The following is a 15,841-nucleotide window of genomic DNA, read 5'->3' as shown; positions in this document are numbered from 1 at the left end:
CACTCATCAGATATTCTACCGCAAAACAGCAGTACTTGGTATTGTTGTGTTCCGGTTTGAAGGGTGAGTGAGCCAGTGTAATTACAGGCACAAGGGACATAACATCTTAGTTCCCAAGGTTGGTGGCGCATTGGTGATGTAAGCGATGGTTAACATTTCTTACAATACCAATGTCTAAGGGCGTTTGGTGACCACTTACCATCAGGTGGCCCATTTGCTCGTCCGCCTTCCTATACTATAAAAAAAATACAAATTCGTAAAAATATGGAACTATTTATTTTTAAATAGTTACTGTAAGCGTTGAATTATTGATAACGAAATTATTAATACAAATATGATAAGCAATAAAAGCTTTATTTTATAAATCTTCGAAAGCTTGAATCTTCATGTTACAGGAATTAAAGAAAGCTGCTACGGGTTCGGAAAGTAGATTCTACGAAGAAATTTCAAATTCCTGGCTATACGATCACTTACTCTGTTTCTTTTGCATATCAATGACATGTTTCAGTTATATTTTATTTTCATTACTATAGATTGATGTTTTTTATTAAGCATTAAACTTAAAACAAAAGTACGCATAGCTAACATTGTCATATTTATCTTGGTTTCTATCAACTTAAAAAAAAAACAAACAAAATCATGTTAAAAATACTTTTAATATAAATAAGATAATATAAAGTCTGGCTTTATATCTACTAAATATAGATAAGGAACAAAAATAAAAGACAATTTAATTATTGTTGAATTATTTGTTCTTAAGTCTGAAGTAACGACCTCAATGCTTCATTTATTTGTCTTATAATGTTTTGTAATATATGTTGATTTTAATTTTTATTTCTAAAGGTCACTTATGAAAAACAACTAAGTTATTTACTTATCAATCTGGGCTATGTATTTTGCTATGTTATATTGCACCTGTGATATTTGTAGACACTAGTGTTCAATAAAATAGTGAACTGTCTTTGTTATAATTTCTACATGGCTCGATTTACATACTCTGTTGTAAATGAATTTTCGTAGAATAAAATTGTATAGCCACAGAGTAAAAAAACAATTTTTTTTTCCGAGTACACGAAACCCTTTACTATTAATAATTATGCCGATGTGATAAATGGGAAAATATCAAAACCACCACTATGACCATGATTTATGTATTTATTACATGTATGTCAGGAATAATATTTATATAATTCAATAGATTGTGTGCTATAGATGTCATTTGCAAAGAATTACAATTTACTACTACAAGAAAATATGTATGCAATATGTGTATGTATACATAAATTATGTAGTTTAAATATCTAATGAATTATAATTGATGAATCCATTTGCCCGAATCCATAATTTTCGTCATCTGAAAAAACTATATATTCAGGATTATTTGTAAAACCACCATATTTCTTTTAAAAGTAAAAATTATGATTATTACCACTTGATAAGTTTTAATTGCGTTGTAGTTACACTGTATCCACAATCACTTCAACTTACCAGGATAAGGACTAGCTACATAAATATATATACTAGTAACAGCCTGTTAATGTCCCACTGCTGGGCTAAGGCCTCCTCTTCCTTTTGAGGAGAAGGTTTGGAGCTTATTCCACCACGCTGCTCCAATGCGTGGCAGAATTTCAATGAAATTAGACACATGCAGGTTTCCTCACGATGTTTTCCTTCACCGTCAAGCATGAGATGAATTATAAACACAAATTAAGCACATGAATATTCAGTAGTGCTTGCCCGGGCTTATACCCACGATCATCGGTTAAGATTCACGCGTTCTAACCACTAGGCCATCTCAGCTCTCCCGAAATACAGGTATATATACTAGATATACCTGTTTTTCGTAACTCATAGTCTGTTTATATTAGTGTTTTTTTTGCTACTGCGCAGTTGTTAGATGTTGCTTTAATTAAGCAATTTAATTTAATTTTTTTAATGATAAAATCAAATGAATTATTAAGAATAATAGAACAAAGTTGTTGCTTATGATGTTAGTAATATCGTTCTGTGAGATTATAAATGTTATACAAATAATCCTGTATATCTTAAAATAAGAGGCAAATGAGTACACAATATACATAAAGTATTTTACACTGTAAAAATGTTTCTAAAATAAATAACAATTAAATATTTATTCAAGTATAGTTTTACAGGCACTTTTGAAGTGATTTCACTGAATTATATTTTATATTATATTATTATTTTAAATAGAAAACTATCACCGGTTCGGAATGTAGATTCTACTGGGAAGAATCGGCAAGGTCTACCCAGTTGTTACACTTTTCCACCAATTAAATTGCAGCTATGTTAATTAAATACAATTAATGTATATTACAAATCGACAAATTAGGCCAAATTTTTTCAATACTCCTGGCTATATAAGTACTATTGTTTACTACAGCTACGACTTGAGCACCTTCTGCTTCAGTAGTATCCATTTTTTATGTTTAAACTTATTAAAATTATTGTTTCAACAAAGTTTCATACACTTAATCAATAATAAACATCGAACCGAGATGACTCCGCGTTAAGAACTGGAAATAAACTAACCATGCACTTTGTGCACAAAGTAACGTTTTCTTATCAATACTTTAAAAATATTCCAAATATCCTCAATAATATTTACAACTCCTCCAAATCAATATCAAGTGGGTAATAAAATGTTAAATGTATGTAATATCGCATAGTTAAGATAACAACTTTGTAAGTAAAAAAATACGGGTGGGTCGATTTTTTTGGCGGCCAGGTATTATTACAATTGACAAGACATTGACATAGACTCCATTTATTTTATTATTTTTTTTTTACGCAATGGAAACCTTTATAAGGTACCAGGCTCCCTTTGGAACCGGGTTTATGTGAGATTCTTATAAACTAAAACCACTGCGACGGCCGTCCTCGGCTCAGATCGGAGATTCTGCGGGATCGTGTCGATATAATAAATAAATAACGCCCGCTCGTGACTCGGCGAATTATCGTGTTCGGCCTTTACCCGTTCCCACTCTGCCGTCTCCTTCTAGACCATGACGGTTTCACAGGAGGCTACAGCGAAGCATCACTGATACAAATGCTTCGGGGAGAGGTCCTGTCCGACCTCGCGGATCAGGATCTGCCTGTCCGCGTCAACGCGGGTCACACTTCGTCGTCGCTTCGCGGCAGATCTTACACAGGTATTACCTGCGTAACCGGATATTACCTGCGTAAGTCGGAAGGTGACTGGTCGCTTTCGTCTCATCCACGCTTCGAAGGCCGGCAGGATCGCTCAGACGACTCGTTTGCCAGCTAACTTTCTTCGCGACGGTCGCGTCACGTCGCTAGAGGCCTCCAATATTCCGGCCGCTTCAACGACTCGAGAGCATTGTTTTTAGAATGGTTTTTTTGGAGGTAAAAAGTTAATTTTATAAACACGTCAAGATTAGTTCCCATAGTGCCGTTTCAATTTATTAAAAAAATATATTATAATCGTATTTACATTAATTATGGTTTATTATTCAAGCTTAATACCTTTACACGTCTTGAGTTTGTTTAGTGTCATAAAGCCCTTGGGATCAACAAAATACTTTGACATGTCACGGGATGACACGGTATCTTTCCCCAAGTCTGATCCAAGTCTTACAATTAAATGTCATTAAAGTAAAATAATATATTCATTACAAATAGTCCAATTTAACTAAATTGTGATTGCTCATGATATTTCGAAAAATGCACTCATTAAAATACGTATGTTCAATTTCTCTGTATCTGCTTTGGTGCTTGCGCAACATTGATTCGCTATTGAAGGAAAAATATTATTTCATTTATTAGCAGTAAACTATACCGTGTGCTTGTTTTTTTATTTTTTATCCTTAGCTTTTAATTCTGACTCTATTTTCATCCATATATCTTGTTCGTCAGCTTCTCTTGCTTTACTGCGTTCCATGTACTTTTTAGACAGTTGATTTGCGAACTCCGAGGGCACAAAAATCTCCGACTTTTGGGCATTGCTGTTTTCAGAACCAATTGAAATCGGAGACATCGGTTTACTGCAAACTTTTCTTTTAAACGTTACAGGTCCTAAATAAAATGAAGGTCCTTTCTGTTTCTTCGAAGGGCTATTGAACCAGTTTTCCACTTTTACAATCGACTCTCTTACTTCTTTTGTTATTACACAGGAATTTTCCTTTGTTGTACTAGTTAGACTTTGAGATGGTCGTTTTTGTGTATTTTTATCATCATCTAGTACTTTAAATGTTGTATTTGTTTCGTTCACAGCACATAGTTGTTTAGTATTGCTACCAATTGTGAGTTCAAGATTTTCATTGTATTCCAGTTGTTTTGTAATTACGACAGAATTATCTAGAGCAGCGTCAGATAGTATGTTTGATTTTTTAATAGACTCTATTTTTGAGTCTTTTTCGAGACTTTTTTGATAGTAATCTGGAGTTTTTAATTCAAATTTTTCTTCGCCGGAAACGGCTGCGTTTGGTGGCTTACAATGTAACTTCACTAATGTTGCAATAGCTAAATTTCGTTCTCGCTTTACTTTTACACAATTTGTGTTTGACGTTCCGCTTATTTTCGTTTTTAACTTTTTTCTCATCTCTTCCATCTCTAATGGCGAAAGTCGCGATACGTCAATACGACCTAAACTATTGCTGTAACAATTATCGATCTTGTTTATTTCTTTAATATTATTAAGACTTTTAGGATTTCTTAATTGTTCCACTCTTTTTTCAGTCTTTTCTCCTTTTTCAGACTTATCACATTTAACGGTTTCATCATTTTTCTCAATGATGTCTTCCTGTATACACCTTACACCTACTACATTTAAATTATTTGGAGGCTTATTTGCATAATTTCTTGGCACAAATTCTTCTACATCTGGATTTAATTTACTGATGGAAATTACGGTGTTTGTTACTAGTCTATTATCATCGTCTGGCTTATTTTTTATAAGAGGTTTTTCGTAAAACTGATCAACCTGAAACCAAAATTTGTGAATGGTAATAGGGCATAAGTGAATATTATCTTCTATACTCTTTCTATCTCTTTATATTATCAGATTATATATAATTATAATAACTGGTAGCCGATTTAATTAGGTATTAAACGCGTGAATCTTAACCGATGATCGTGGGTTCAAATCCGGGCAAGCACCACTGAATTTTCATGTGCTTAATTTGTGTTTATAATTCATCTCGTGCTTAACGGTGAAGGAAAACATCGTGAGGAAACCTACATGTGTCTAATTTCATTGAAATTCTGCCACATGTGTATTCTACCAACCCGCATTGGAGCAGCGTGGTGGAATAAGCTCCAAACCTTCTCCTCAAAAGGGAGAGGAGGCCTTAGCCCAGCAGTGGGACATTAACAGGCTGTTACTGTTACTGTAGGTTTATTGTTTATCATAATAATAATCGAACCATTTAGACAATTGAAATGTTCAGGAAATGCGTTCTAATTAATTACAATAAAGAAAAACAAAGCGCTTAAATAGATGAATATCTATTTGTTTGGTTCCGAAGAGGTAACTTGTAAAAATGTATAAAACGAAATTAAATAAATGTTCTTTATTTTTTTCATTAATTTCATTTTCATTTCATTAGTCTTTTTTTTTTTGAGTAAACATGAAGCTATTGCGATTAAACTTACCATTCTTATCATTTGCGTTATTCCCATTAAATCAGGCTTGCCAATATCTATATTGCCTGAAGGTTTTTGTCCTCCGCCCAATGTTGAGATTTGCATCTCCTCTTCTACTTAATAAACAAAAAACAAAACAGGTTAAATAATGAGTCATGATGAAAAAGTTACTCAATAAACTGTAGTGCTATTCTGTAAGAAAAACTCGAATCTCACTAATGCCGTGTGCATTGCATTGCATTGTACATCGCGAATAATTAGAAACTGACATGCAAGGCTACAGATAGAGGCCACTGGAATAAAAATAGCGTATCACCCTAAGTTGGTACACCATTTCACGAGTGAAATACGAAGAGAGTTCTTATAGAATATCACTGTAGAATTATCACCAAATTCTAATAAGTGATTAGTTAAGTATCTTAACTTTTGTTTCTTTTTTTTTCTAGTAAAACTGAGTCATAGCGATTCTATCCTTTAATTGTACACTAATTTAAATTCCTGGTTTAGCAAGTCGTACATACCATGACTGGTGATTGTCAAATTAATTAATGGCAGTAAATATTTAAAATTTTGCAATGTCATAATTGTGCATTTGTTTTAAATTGGAGGTAAAAACTAGAGAAACGAACCTCTTTGACGACGTGGGTAAAAAAAAAGTTAATTATGGTGATTTAGCTTTGATACCGATAAACTGCTATTTACTGGTGGTAGGGCTTACTGGTGGTAGGGCTTACTGGTGGTAGGGCTCTACTGGTGGTAGGGCTTTGTGCAAGCTCGTCTGGGTAGGTACCACCCACTCATCAGATATTCTACCGCAAAACAGCAATACTTGATATTGTTATGTTCCGGTTTGAAGGGTGAGTGAGCCAGTGTAATTACAGGCACAAGGGACATAAAATCTTAGTTCCCAAGGTTGGTGGCGCATTGGTGATGTAAGCGATGGTTAACATTTCTTACAATACCAATGTCTAAGGGCGTTTGGTGACCACTTACCATCAGGTGGCCCATATGCTCGTCCGCCTTCCTATTCTATAATAAAAAAAAAAAAAAAAAAAAAAAAAAAAAAAAAAAAAAAAAAAAAAAAAAAAAAAAAACAATTTGAAATAATCATATCTCAGGAATCAGTTAGATGATTATGAGAAAAAAATATAGAACATTAAATGTACGATCAGTGTTTTATCTTGTGTTGCGTTGTGTATAATATTCACAATTACTGCAAAAAAGTATAATATTATTGTGATATTTCTGTTTTGTTATATTTTTGTAATCTAAAATTATAATAATTGTTATGTCAAGAAAAAAAAATACAGGTAGGTAATTATCGATTAAAAGAAGCAATGGAGTTCATATTCAAGTCAATTTTCAACTCCAGCTTCTACGTATTTCCAAAAATGATATTTTGTCACATTTAGAATAGTGAGAATAGAATGTTTATGGCTTTGATTGAATATTTATTTCAGTACACAAAACGTCCAATGTTTACGAGTCTAGAAAAATATCCGCCAAAGGTTGATTCATATGATCGGCTAGCACGCCTTCTGCAGTGAACTTAGCTGATTAACGATTCAGACTACTGGCCTCCAAAAAAATCGACCCACCTACATTTTTTGTAAAAAAGCTATCGTATGGTTTTAAACTACCACATATTTATATTTTTAAGATTGATAATGAAAAAATGCAATTGTAGGATTGTACAAAAACAGAAATAGTGCGCAAAAAATAGGTTTTTAGGTAAATATGTGACAAAACACGAAAACACAAAATTTTACGCAATTTTATTTTTTTGTGTACAAAACGATTATGCCGTTTGTTTTTAAATTTGGGTGCCTAAATCTTACTTTAATAGGGAGTGTTTCCTCCTCTTGACCTATTCACTGCCTGCATACGCCTATTAAGTGACCTGATTAGCTTTTTAATGTCTTCCTGTGGGGTCCGTTGCCATTCTTCAGTTAGGGCAGCTTCCAATTGATTCAGGGTTTCTGGAATTGGATTTCGTGCTCGAACCGTACGTTTTAGCTGGTCCCAGAGGTGCTCTATCGGGTTTAAGTCCGGACTATTGGCTGGCCACTGCATAACTGGAATTTCGACTTCCCTGATATAGTCTTTAACAATTCTAGCGACGTGAGGTCGTGCGTTGTCGTGCATAAGTTGGAAATTATCCCCAATATATCCAGCGTAAGGCATCACATGAGGCTCCAGAATGTCCGTTATGTAAGTTTCAGCATTAACAGCACGATTACGGAAAAAAACCAGCTCTGTGCGTCCCGTCAAAGAATTACCTCCCCAAAACATTGTAGAGCCTCCACCAAATCGGACTGTTTCACGACTGCAACACTGAGAGTAGCGTTCTCCTGGCCTTCGCATGACGTTACGTCGTCCATCAGAGCCTACTAGAGACATTCGGCTTTCATCACTGAACAATACTGTCTCCCATTGGTCCAGTGTCCAATCGACGTGCTGCCTAGCAAATTGTAGTCTTGCTTGTCGATGGGATGCTGTGAGTTTTGGTCCTGTTGCTGGTTTGTGAAGGGTTAAGTTTTGCTCTCGAAGTCTTCTTCTTACAGTATTTTCACTCACAGACACTCCACGACTTTCTCGGAGTCTACCTTGAACGTCAACAGCCGAAAGATGCCGGTTTCTTAAAGACGTCAAACCAATAAAACGGTCATCGGTCGGGTTCGTGACACGCCCCCTGCCAGATCCTGGTCTCCGGCGATACTCCCCAGTCTCCAAGTAGCGTTTGTACACTCTTCGCACCGCTGAACGACTTAATTTTAGTGTTCTAGCCACATTTCGCTGACTTAACCCCTCATGAATAAGAGCTACGACTTGAGCTTCTGCTTCAGTAGTATCCATTTTTTATGCTTAAACTTATTAAAATTATTGTTTCAACAAAGTTTCATACACTTAATCAATAATAAACATCGAACCGAGATGACTCCGCGTTAAGAACTGGAAATAAACTAACCATGCACTTTGTGCACAAAGTAACGTTTTCTTATCAATACTTTAAAAATATTCCAAATATCCTCAATAACACTTACAACTCCTCCAAATCAATATCAAGTGGGTAATAAAATGTTAAATGTATGTCCCATAAGTAAAACAATCCACCTAGGTCATCGCATAGTTAAGATAACAACTTTGTAAGTAAAAAAATACGGGTGGGTCGATTTTTTTGGCGGCCAGTGTAGTATACGTTGTCACAAAAAAAAAACCTTATGTAATAAATGAACTCGAGTAACAGATGTAACAAGCTTATGCTTGTTCCCTATATCACGTACGTTCTATATACAACACAATGCTGTACTGTTTTTTTCCGACTTTCAGTTCAGATATAATATATATATATATATATATATATATATATATATATATATATATATATATATATTATATCTGTATCTATATTATTAATATTATATTTATTTTGTGTATTATAAATAGTTAAACGATTATCTACGAATGGGGACCATCGCACACGTAAGGTTACTTGCCTTTGGCCGAGCATCCAAGTTATTTCACTATTTGTGTAGTGAGAAGAACAATCCGCTTAAAATACCACAGTCCCGCAGAAGCAGACAGGTATCATAAAGTCGATTCTTATTATATCCAATCGGTTGTGCGACCGTTTTCTCCATTATTTTACATCTTATTGTAGCGCTAATAAAAAACAACGTAACAATTACATGTTTCGGTAATGTTAGACAAAACCATAATTAATTAAAACCTTAACAGAATACATTTTGAAATTAGAGTGAAAAAATGTTTTCAACAAAATAGTCCTTGACAAAATTTGTTAGCACATTTGTTCGAGAAGACTATTCATAAAGATCACAAGTCGCTCAGCGTGCAATACTCAAGATTTTGCTATGCGATCGAATTCGTAATGATAAAATCATAGATAAACAAAAGTAACCAGAGTTAACAAGAGGAAAGGTAAACTTGACTCAATGACCGGATAATAATCGATGGGTCCTTGAGACCACGACACGGAAAAAAACACTTGTTAAGCCTAGGACCACTTTAACTAATATAATAAATGTTACAAAACACATAACTTCACCACCTTATGCGTAAGATGGGATCACTTATTTGGTTGATACTGATTTAAAATACATATATTTATATGTATGTATATATAAGATAGATTTTTTTTCATTAACACATGCAATTTGGTATATTGTTATTGGCCCTTCATACAAATAAAAAAATGAAAAATGTATACATTCTTTATTCAGGAATCACCGGTTTGGAATGCAGATTCTACCGACAAGAACCTAAGTACTACTGAATAATATAGTTACTCTTTTCCTCCAATGGAATAAACAGTAAACAATATACAATTAATTTCTATATCCTGGAGGGATATAAGCAATTACAAACTTATCATCTATATACTCTTTTATTGAAACAAGCCTTACATTAATGTTAAATATAGTAAAGTAGCAGTACAGTAACAGCCTGTGAATGTCCCATTGCTGGGCTAAGGCCTCCTCTACCTTTTTGAGGAGAAGGTATGGAGCTTATTCCACCATGCTGCTCCATTGCGGGTGGGTGAAATACACATGTGGCAGAATTTCACTGAAATAAGACACATGCAGGTTTCCTCACGACCTTTTCCTTCACCGTATAGCACAAGATGAATTATAATAACAAATTAAGCACATGAAATTTCAGTGGTGCTTGCCCAGGCTTGAACTCACGATCATAGGTTAAGATTCATGCGTTCTTACCAATGGGCCATCTTGACTTATATGTTAAATATAAGACTTAAAATTTATAACTAGACAAAGTTATAAGAAAGGAGGCAAATAGATTATTATGATTGTTATCGAAGAAATTTATCTATAACTAGTTTTAGATAACCAAAGTTTAGAGGGTTTTAATCCTATATAAAATAAGTAAAAATGTTGCATAGTTTTTTTAAATAATTAGGAACCAATACAGATTTGATATAGGTAACGAATATATACATATGCAGAATGCATCAACATTTAAAAATATGGTAAGTAAATATTATACTCCATTATATCATAATGTAGTTGCAGAAACTGCACCAGAAATGTATAAATCCTATAATTTTTCAGCCTTAGCTATAGGCTATTGCCTATGAGGCATAATCTCAAGCACTGGAAAATAAAGATATTGTGCCTACGTATTATCTTTTATTAATGTAAGCAAAAATCACTGTCCATAATGGCACCTAGAAACAAGTCGATATTCGATATGCTACATTGTCAATTAATACATTATTATATGTCCTGTCGCCAGTCGCCATTCTAACATCGCACTGTAATATCGTCGTAACAATTAAATATTGTAAATTATATTACAATACATATATCAATACTCAATTTCCTTTCAATACATCATCCACAAGACATTTAAGGCAAATTGGTGAACCCGACGTGATTCAGTCAGTTTATACGAAATTATAAGTAATTATAAAATGACCAGTGAAAATGACCAGTGAAAATTTTGGTGCGATCAAGCTCGCTTATGGTTTGTGCAATGTGAAGCCATATTAACACCTCAAAAACTAAGCGACGAAGCGAAGTTCAACTTAGTCGTCACGAAGCTGGGAAAAGACGTAATACAACAAGTCAGCGACATTCTACTTCAGCAACCCCAAACGAAGAAATATGACACCCTAAAATCGAGATTATTAGCAGTGTACGAAGAATCAGAAAATCGTCAACTCCAAAAACTTTTGAGTGAAATCGACCTTGGCGATGAGAAACCATCTCAACTTTTGAGACGCATGCGAGATTTAGCCAGGGGGAAAATTCCCGACGAAACGCTGAGTATCATGTGGCAAGGTCATTTGCCAGCCGCAGTACGCCCCGTCCTTGCCGTCACTGATGTAAAAGATTTGGAAAATTTGGCTACTATTGCAGACAAAATTATGGAAAATACAAGGCCTATTCAAATAGCGGAGGTTAGTAGTAAACCGTCGACGTCAGCTGATAACCTTTCCGTGTTGCAAGCACAAGTGGCTCAGTTATCTTTACAAGTGATGGAATTGCAGAACATTCAAAGATTTCAACACAAAAAACGAAATTATAATATTCATAATCGCTACCGATCAAAATCCCGTGGCCGTAATATGATACGACGTAAGTCACGGAGCGCCGATGATCTTTGCTACTATCATGCGCGATTTCGCCATAGAGCTAACAAATGTACAGAGCCGTGCGCATGGAATAAACAAAATACCCAGAACAAGGAAAACTAAATAAGGTGCAGTCAGTGGCGGATGTCTGCACCCTTTTACCATGCCACCGCCTTTGCGTGACCGACTTAAACAGTGGTCTACGTTTTTTGGTGGACTCACAAGCCAACGGTATGATAGAAAGGTGGCATAGAACGCTAAAGACAGCACTGATGTCACGTGGAAATACCGAAAATTGGGTAAAGGAGCTACCAACCGTTTTATTAGGCCTCAGAGCAAGCTTACGAGACGATACAGGCATTTCTGCCGCGGAAATGGTTTACGGCACTACTCTAAAATTACCAGGAGATTTTTTTGAGCCGTCAAAGCAAGCATCTCCGAATGACGAAACATTATTGCAAGATCTGCGTATGCATATTCGTAACCTCGCCGCCGTACCGAAGCGACCGCACAGACAAGGAAATATATTTCTACACCCAGCCTTATCATCATGTACGCATGTATTTGTACGCTGCGACCATGTCACGAAACCCCTAACAACCCCATATTTTGGGCCTCATAAAGTCATTGAGAGAGGAGATAAATATTTTAAAATTATGATCTCCGATAATATAAAAACAATTTCAATCGATCGATTAAAACCTGCATTTCTAATGCACAATAACTCAGAAATACAATACGCTCCGTCAAATAAGGCCGAAGAATTCATAACAAATTCCAAAGTGCATAGCGGCAGCAGAGAGGGCCACGATAACAATAACAACCAGATGCGAACCCGATACGGGCGACTCATCAAACCTACAGTGCGATTTATGTCTGCGTAAAAAAACTTCTTATAATTATTCATACTTTCATCTGACGACAACTAATTCGCTACTATTTCGTGTAACATCAAGATGGGATAGGAGATTTACTGGTGGTAGGGCTTTGTGCAAGCTCGTCTGGGTAGGTACCACCCACTCATCAGATATTCTACCGCAAAACAGCAATACTTGATATTGTTGTGTTCCGGTTTGAAGGGTGAGTGAGCCAGTGTAATTACAGGGACATAAAATCTTAGTTCCCAAGGTTGGTGGCGCATTGGATATGTAAGCGATGGTTGACATTTCTTACAATGCCAATGTCCAAGAGCGTTGGTGACCACTTACCATCAGGTGGCCCACATGCTCGTCCGCCTTCCTTTTCTATAAAAAAAAAAAAAAAAATGGGAAAACCACAAAGCAAAGAAGAAATTATCATTGCCCAAAACGGGCAGGCAAATCAGGCGAACACAAGCCTACTGCATGAGATTACGCATGATAAATTAAACCTTATAGTCATTCTAATCATCACGGCTGTCATCACTGTCACCTGTTTAATATGTTGGAGATACTGCAAACAAAAGTACACTAAGTACCTGAGAAGAGAAATCCAGGGGTTGCGCGCTAGCCGTAGAGATCGCGACCCGCCTCATCCACCTCACTCAGTGCCAACATACTCCGTGGCGTAAAAAGTGAACTCGTGTTGTGCAATTAATAAATATGAATAAATAAATGTGCTAAAAATAGTGAAGTTACAATATAACTGTTGTAATCATAGGTATATTGTGTCGTGTATTGTATCTTTAAATTTTATGAATATACCCATTTATATATAATTTTTTTTTTAAATATTTTTAAGGGTTTATTATATTTAAATTATAGGACATTATATTTCTTGTTTACACGATATACATTAAAATTTACAAATTTTATTTTTGACGATTGAAAAATATTTTTGTTTTATATAAGTGTAGTAGGTAATTAAATTTTGCATTATATTTTGTTAATTTGTTCACTTTTATAATAATATGTCATAATATGTTATTATTATTATTTTATTTTTTTAAAGGAAGGGAAGTTTTGTGCGTACGTATTATCTTTTATTAATGTAAGCAAAAATCACTGTCCATAATGGCACCTAGAAACAAGTCGATATTCGATATGCTACATTGTCAATTAATACATTATTATATGTCCTGTCGCTAGTCGCCATTCTAACATCGCACTGTAATATCGTCGTAACAATTAAATATTGTAAATTATATTAAAATACATATATCTATACTCAATTGCCTTTCATTACATTATCCACAAGACATTTAAGGCAAAATATAAATAATTGATAACAAACAATTAAAAAAAAAAAATTCTTTAAATTGATTTTACCTAACAGAAGCATACCAATTTATTATAAGGTATCATGAGTAATGAACAACCATATTTGCCACAATAATTTCTTTTTGTTCAAAACACAAAGAATGAATATTTATAAACAAAGATGTTGCATAGATCATCAAAAGTTCTTATTATGAAGGCATACAATATCACATCTCTGTTTTCACAAACATGCCAACATAAAACCTTTGTTAAAGTTTGTTATAAGACTCTTCAGTCTTATTTTTCATAATCAGCAAAATTGAAATAAAATCAATAAGATATTCCACAAATAATGACAATGGAAAATGACAGAACTGAACAATTATGAACAGTTTGAAAGTTAAGACACATAAGCTTCAAAGTTTCTTAAACATACAGCTTTCAAAATTACTACACCACATACAGTATATTTTTGAGTTAAAATTACAATATAATTAATTAATAAAAAACGCAATATCGCTAGCTTTATATAACAATTATAATTTATCATTATTACCAACCTTCATCAGCTAAATGGTATGGTGGAGGTTTTTGCCCCTCTACAACATATTCTTCCTTTAAATCACAAACGCTTTTTCCAGTAGCAGTCGTAAGATCCTGGGTAACATCTTTCTTTGAATACCATGCATGATTCATTATAATACTGTGAAGTATGAAAAAACATATAAAACATCATACTGCCACGTACCAAATAACTGTATAACTAAAAGGTTTTATGGTCAGTTTGTACAAGGAGTATTAAGTCTACGAAACTACTAACAAAATAAATAAGCACTTAATTGGTATATTATTTGTTCTGAAAATTTTTAACTTAATATTAGTACATCAAAAGATAAATAGTTAAATACTGCCAGAAATAAAAAAAGGTTATACGCACTTGTATAAGTCACCGTGTTGTATATTTTCGTTAAATAATAATTATTGCATAATGTAACTTGCAGAAATGCAGTTGCATTTAACGGTCTGTCGGTCTTTACACCAGTGATGCCAACTCCTACAGAATATTCCCCCTAGAACCAACTTCAAATTTCCCTAAATATCGATTTAGAACCCCTAATTTTTTTTGTTGTACACTCGGTTTGAGAGGTCATTTCAAATACAAAAAAAAAATTCAAGTAGTGTAAAATAGCTGTTTTATTTATGCGTGTGCATTTTACACATTTATTAGGTCATTAATTAATGTATGTAATATTAATTAATGGCCTAATAATATTAATGATGATCACAACAAAATTAAACGATTTTTATTTTTCATTCGGTGACCAAAAATCGAAGCCCGGGCCTCCTACGTACTGTACAAGCACGCTGACCGTTGAACTATTACTTCATTCTCAATATGTTATAGTTTTTTGATATTTCAGTTATACCCACGCTTGGAGTTTATATTTATTTTAGTTTATTAATTGCGTTCGAGGCTTAATATAAACTGTATAGTCGTACGTTTTTTTATCAATCAAAATCAATCAATCAACAGCCAATCGTTGTCCACTGCTGAACATAGGCCTCTCCCAAGGTGCGCCAAAGCTCCCTGTCCTCCGCCTTCCGCATCCAGTTGGTGCCCGCCACCTTCTTAAGGTCGTCGGTCCACCTGGCTGGAGGGCGCCCTACGCTGCGCTTGCCGATTCGCGGTCTCCACTCTAGGACTCGTCTGCTCCAACGGCCATCGGTCCTACGACATACGTGACCAGCCCACTGCCACTTCAGCCTGCTAATTTTGCAAGCTATGTCGGTGACTCCGGTTCTTTTCCGGATAATCTCATTTCTGATCTTATCCTTCAAAGATACTCCGAGCATAGCTCGCTCCATAGCACGCTGAGCGACGTTTCGGCACCATATGTCATGGCAGGTAAGACGCATTGGTTGAAGA

The 15,841-nt window shown here is 34.8% G+C and overlaps 1 protein-coding gene across 1 annotated transcript; it reads right to left on the bottom strand.

The window, feature by feature from the left end:
• Positions 1–2,775: 2,775 nt before the first annotated feature.
• Positions 2,776–14,947, bottom strand: LOC126770569 (uncharacterized). Its single transcript, XM_050490027.1, has 4 exons — positions 14,852–14,947; positions 14,475–14,617; positions 5,632–5,738; positions 2,776–4,960 (listed from the first exon to the last, which is right to left on the bottom strand). The coding sequence occupies exons 2-4, from the start codon at positions 14,608–14,610 to the stop codon at positions 3,833–3,835; spliced, it is 1,371 nt and encodes a 456-aa protein (XP_050345984.1). The 5' UTR covers positions 14,611–14,617; positions 14,852–14,947; the 3' UTR covers positions 2,776–3,832.
• Between the last annotated feature and the right edge of the window lie 894 nt (positions 14,948–15,841).

This window comes from Nymphalis io, chromosome 9 (genome assembly GCF_905147045.1).
Source record: "Nymphalis io chromosome 9, ilAglIoxx1.1, whole genome shotgun sequence".
Classification (NCBI taxonomy): Eukaryota; Metazoa; Arthropoda; class Insecta; order Lepidoptera; family Nymphalidae; genus Nymphalis; species Nymphalis io.
Note: the sequence above shows the minus strand (reverse complement) of the source record. Positions and strands in the feature narration are given on the sequence as shown.

Coding starts and splice junctions, on each gene's coding strand:
- LOC126770569 (XM_050490027.1), bottom strand. CDS start 14,610: ATGAATCATGCATGGTATTCAAAGAAAGATGTTACCCAGGATCTTACG. Junction 5,739..14,474: donor ATACCATTTAGCTGATGAAG/GTTGGTAATAAT, acceptor TTGTTTATTAAG/TAGAAGAGGAGATGCAAATC. Junction 4,961..5,631: donor TAACGCAAATGATAAGAATG/GTAAGTTTAATC, acceptor TTTTGGTTTCAG/GTTGATCAGTTTTACGAAAA.